General features: G+C 56.7%; 1 protein-coding gene across 4 annotated transcripts; it reads left to right on the top strand.

Moving 5' to 3' along the window:
* The first annotated feature begins 1,900 nt into the window (after window positions 1-1,900).
* Window positions 1,901-4,788, top strand: ABHD11 (abhydrolase domain containing 11). 4 transcript variants are annotated; one of them, XM_036020813.1, is made up of 6 exons: window positions 1,907-2,511; window positions 2,678-2,813; window positions 3,502-3,675; window positions 3,847-4,017; window positions 4,123-4,321; window positions 4,496-4,611. In XM_036020813.1, exons 1-5 carry the CDS (start codon window positions 2,393-2,395, stop codon window positions 4,306-4,308), a joined length of 786 nt encoding a protein of 261 aa, XP_035876706.1. In that variant the 5' UTR covers window positions 1,907-2,392; the 3' UTR covers window positions 4,309-4,321; window positions 4,496-4,611. The 4 variants fall into 4 exon arrangements, with proteins under 4 accessions (XP_035876707.1, XP_035876708.1, XP_035876706.1 ...); XM_036020812.1 differs by having other exon boundaries at window positions 2,101-2,511; window positions 4,123-4,304; window positions 4,496-4,788; XM_036020814.1 differs by lacking the exon at window positions 3,847-4,017 and having other exon boundaries at window positions 1,901-2,511; window positions 4,123-4,304; window positions 4,496-4,788.
* Window positions 4,789-5,317: the final 529 nt, after the last annotated feature.

The raw sequence follows: 5,317 nt of genomic DNA, 5'->3' as shown, positions 1-5,317 counted from the left end.
CTACACTCCTGTTTCTCTTCCCCATCACTCCAGCTTGTCAGGGGCTCAGAAGGCCTCCCCTCCAGCAACTTAATGCCCACCCTCCCAGAGGAACCCCCCCCCCCCAACATTGAGTCTACTGGCCTGTTCTCAACAAGCTGGGGTCGGGGTGGGCAGTCCCTAGGTTGACCCTTCCCCAGCACACTGTTACAGGGGCCCTTGCCAGATAGCAACAAATGCAGACCTCTAGCCAACTGCTTTTTCTGCTAGCTGACCCCACCCTAATCAGCCTCATGACAGGGCTGGGAGTCTCAAGGTTGTTTCTGCCCTTAGACCCAGAATTCTGGCTGGGGGCTGATGTCCAGGGTCCTGGGCCAGGCTGTTTACTGGGCCACACAGGCTGGTATGAGGGTGGGAAGCAGTTTCAAATACGACTTTTCTGAATTACCAACATTACATGAACTCCTTTCCCCTTCTTCCTACTCGAGCTAAACACTGTTTGATTCACTCTCTGAGGACCCCTCCCAAGTCTTAGACCAGCCTCCACCCAGGGCTCAGGTGTCCTCCTCATTCCCCTAATGATTATGCTGGTAACAGATGATCACACCACCTGGTGTATATAGAGTCTCCAGTGACTTCAAAGCCATACTCAGATTAGAACAAAACACCTGCCAGTCCTCAGGCTGATTTAAGCTGGGAGCCATTTTATTAGGTAAGGCATTATTAGGCCTTAGAGTGAGAATGCCTCCTACTGGTCTTGACTCCATCTGGCCTACCCTCAAGAGGGAAAAGGCAGGTGTAACCCTTGCTAGCCCAGGTTGTCATCTCCTGGAGGGGTCACAGACCCAGCCACCAGCTGAACCTTCAATTAAGCCTCAGCCACTGCCCTGAATCTCTCCATGATCACTCAGTAAAATTACTACCTCACTTAGCAGCAGGTGAAGAAAACATGGTTCCGGTCCTCCAGGAGCCCCCAGTCTATGGTGGACATAGAGAAGGCCAGGTCTATAGTATTGTATAGTAGACTGTTGAATGCTTTGAGAACACAGGGTGGAAGAGATTAGTTTCAACCAGGGAAATCTGGGAAAGCTTGAGGGGGGTGGAAGTTATCCCAGACACAGCAACTAGCTATCTAGAATGCAGGCACAGCATCCCAGTAGGGAGAGTGGGGAGTCATGGTAAAGACCTAAAGGGAGGTGTGCAGTCTGGTTCTCAGGGTGCCTCGTTGGTGGAAAAGTAGGGAGGATTGGACTGGGAGAGGCTTGGAATGCAATGAAGTTTCAACTTTCAATTTTAGGGATGGGGAATCTCAGAAAGTTTATGAGCAGAATGCTGTAAGAAAGAGCAGCCACTCTTGCAAACTCCTAAAGGACGGACTACAGTCGAAGCCAGCTGAGATCTGAGACGGTATCACCACCGCCACCTCTTCCCCACACTAGGGAGAGAAGATGACAGCCGGTCACGGTCCCAAAGAAAGGCGATTTCTCTGCAGGATGTGCTGAGTTCTAGGGGTGAGAAGATTGTTTATTGCTCCACTGGTAAAAGGGGGCTGGGGAGAAGGAAGTAGATTTGAGCCATTTTAACTCAGATGCCACCATCAGTACAAACATCTGACCAGGGTTTGACCCTGGCCTCCCATTTTGACTTGCAGCAAGAGCGGCAGGCCGGAGGCTCTGGTTTGCCTGTTTCCCCATTTGCAGTGAAAGGGGATAGGGGATTGAAGTTAACCTCTAGAGTCCCTCCTATCTCTTTCCATAGTCCACGACTTCAGGATGGGTAAGAGATACTCCTTCCTGCCTGTCACCTCCCACCCTCTCACTGTGCCTCCGAGCCGGAGCCCTGACGCTGGGGAGCCACTCCAGGTGCCTCTCGCCCGCGCCCCCTGGCGGTACAGGAAGTGTGGCACCCACCCAAAGCGTAGTATGAGGGCAGAGAAGTTGACCAGGTGCGGCGCCGGGCGCGGGTCCTGGTAGGGCCTCCTAGCCTTGCCAAGAGCCTGCCTCACAGCTGCCCAGAGCTCGCATCAAAAGCCAGGACATTCAGAGAAGCTGGGACCGTATTCTCTTATCAACGGACTCAGACTTCGCGCAAGAATTCTGCATCGGGCCGGGCGGAGCTTTGCGGGGCGGGGCCACATCCTTTAGTAGTTTTGCCCAAGGCGTGGCCAAGGGCGGTGCTCCCGCCGGTGGGTGTCTACGGGATTGCGTACCGGTGCGAGGGGCGGAGCTAAAGGGAAATTGACTGTTCTCTGGGATTACGTAAAGAAACGTGAGCGAAGGCGGGAAATTCCGCGATAGCGGGCTGGCGGGGGAGGAGGGCGGAGCTCCAGTAGGAACTGGGCGGGACTCAGCAAAGGCGGAGCTAGGGTGCAGGAAGTGCTTGCGAGGTGCGTGCAGGGAAGTGGCTCCTGGGCATGCTCAGCTGGGCTCGCACGTGGAGGCTCCCGTGTGGGGGGCTCCAGCTCTCCAGAACTAGCTTGTCCGCGGTGCCTGTCGCACCCAGCAGCAGCGGCCGAGGCGGTGCTGAGCCGAGGTCAGTCAAGGGCGCCCGGTGGGAGGCCGTCCTTCAAACCTCCTCCTCCGGTCCAGCCCCTATGGCCCCACCTTCTCCGCTTGGGCCCGCCTCCTCCCAGGCCTCCCCTCCAAACCTCTTCCCTAGCCGACTCAGAATGTACCCCCATTCTTGCTCTATTCTCCAGGCCGGTGCCGCTTTCCTACAAGCTTCTGGATGGAGACGCGGGCCGCCCAGCCCTCGTGTTTCTGCATGGGCTCTTCGGCTGCAAAACCAACTTCAACTCGATCGCCCAGGCCCTGGCCAGACAGACAGGCCGGAGGGTGAGCTTCCGGGAGAGGAGGAGTCCCGCGGAAGGCTGGGCCTGGTGGGCGGGATCACAGATAAACTCGAAGGGGGGCTGCAGCTCCTCCCCCCTTTCGGCTGGGCCGGGGCTGATCAGTGGCAGGGCTCTCTGAGCAAAAATGAAAATAGAGGTTCACCTTCTAAAGATGGATCCTGCAGAGCAGGCCCAGGTCCTAGATGGACCCCATTCATTTCCTCAAGCTCCCATCCATCCTGTCTATCTCCATCTGTACGTTGGAAACTGAACTAGGCTCTGCTGTCCAGTGCCTAAATGCCAACATCCTCCCCGTTAAGGGGGCCCAGCCCCCTGCTTGTTCACTGGGGATGTGAAGGGACTTATCACTTCTTATAGCAACCCATCCTTCTGTGCTTCAGCTGTTGGAAATTCTTGGCATCTGCTTTCTTTGGGGTTGTCACCCAGGCAGGACAGACCTACAGAGATGTGGTCACACTCCTTGGGCCTTCTCTTCTGTCAGTGACCCCGGGTTCTTCCTCTGGGTCTCCTAGGTCTGAGAACTGGGCCTTCTCACCATCCGAGCCCTTCTTCCACTTCAGGATCTCTCTCCAGGTTCTCCACGCCCTCAACCTGCAGGTCTTCCAAGATTTTGACTGTTTGTGACCTGAATGTGGATGCTGGTGCTGTCCCCCTCTCACCCCACTCCTCAGGTGCTGACAGTGGATGCTCGTAACCATGGTGACAGCCCCCACAGCCCAGACATGAGCTATGAGGCCATGAGCCAGGATCTACAGGACCTCCTGCCCCAGCTGGGCCTAGTGCCCTGTGTCCTTATTGGCCACAGCATGGGAGGCAAGACAGCCATGCTGCTGGCACTACAGAGGGTGAGTGGTTCCTATCTGGGGCTTCCTCCCATCCAGTATAAATCCTGAGTGCCCAGCAGGCAACCTTGGACTCCAAGGAGCCTGGGATGGCCAGTTCAGGTTCAGGGAACTATGCCTGTGACCTGCTGTGCATGCCCTAAGGCTGGTCCCCAGTCCAGTTTTCTCCCACAGCCAGAGCTGGTGGAACGTCTGGTTGCTGTGGACATCAGCCCAGTGGAGACCACATCCAGCGCAGACTTTCCAGCCTACATGGCAGCTATGAAGGCCATAGACATCCCACACGAGGTGTCCCGCTCCTGTGCCCGCAAACTGGCCGATAAACAGCTCAGCCCTCTTATCCAGGTGATAACCCTCGAACCCCCAGATGGTGGGTTGGGACCTGTCAAGGGAAGAGTGTGAATGTCAGCCCAGGCCTCACCCTACCCCCACAACTGCGCCCCACCACAGGACCTGGCTCTGCGGCAGTTCCTGCTCACTAACCTGGTGGAGGCAGACGGGCGCTTTGTGTGGAGGGTGAACTTGGATGCTTTGGCCCAGCATGTGGACAAGATCTTGGCCTTTCCATCACAACAAGACTCCTACCCTGGGCCAACCCTCTTCCTCCTTGGTGAAAACTCTAAAATTGTGCGGTAAGCCAGGCTGGGTGGTAGGTGGAGCATGCATTACAAGTGGGCCTGGGGAGCCTGCCTTGGGGAGGGCTTGGGTGTGGGCAGGGAGCTCCAGAGAACTTGGAAACACCACAAGGCATGTGGCTGTCCATCTCTCCCTGTTCTTTCTCTTCCCATCTCCCCACTTTCACCCCTTTTTTTTTGATGGACAGTCCCAGCCACCATCCTGAGATGAGGCGACTCTTCCCTCAAGCCCAGATGCAGACTGTGCCTAATGCTGGCCACTGGATCCATGCCGACTGCCCACAGGACTTCATGGCTGCCATCCGAGGCTTCCTGGCCTAAGAGTTACTGGCCAGAGGGGCCATGTTTGAAGCCCGAGGCTTCAAGGTCCTGCGGCCTGTTCTATGTTTTTGCACAGAAGGACTCAGGCAGGCACTAAGAGGGCACGAGGTGCAAAGGTGGTCAGACCTCAAGTTTTAATGAATAAAGACATTGCTCTCAAGGTTCAGGGCTGAGTTGTCTCACCACCAGCGCCTCCACCGACCCAGGGGGAATGGGACTCGTGCCCTGGCTGCTCCAGGTTCCGTGGGGACTCTCTCAGTGTCTCTGGACTCTCTCTGCAGCTGACTGTCGACCCGCTCCCTCACCATCTGCTGCATATCCTCCTGGGGGCAGGAGAGCAGGGTCAGGGGCAGACCCTGGGCCCACCACCCTGCACCTCCCAGTCCCAGCTGGCATTCACACCCTACCTCCCAGGCCTCCACCTCCTGCCTCAGCCTCAGTTTCTCCTCCAGGATCTCCAGCAGCTGGGCCTCCACAGCTCGTAACTTGGCTTTGCATGTGTCCAGCTCAGCCTCCACTGCCTGCTTCCTGCAGGTGGCAGGAAGAACAGCCTGAGGCCTAGGACCTACAGATCTGATGCTGGGCCCTGGGGGTGGGCAAGTGTGGCCACAGCTCCTGCCTTGTGACAGGGTGGTGGTTTGTATGGCTTCTCTTCCAGAAATTCCTGGCTTCCCCCTCCTTTCTAGCAG

The sequence above is a fragment of the Phyllostomus discolor genome, chromosome 3 (assembly GCF_004126475.2).
Source record: "Phyllostomus discolor isolate MPI-MPIP mPhyDis1 chromosome 3, mPhyDis1.pri.v3, whole genome shotgun sequence".
NCBI lineage: Eukaryota > Metazoa > Chordata > Mammalia > Chiroptera > Phyllostomidae > Phyllostomus > Phyllostomus discolor.
This window is presented reverse-complemented; position numbering and strand designations above follow the sequence as displayed.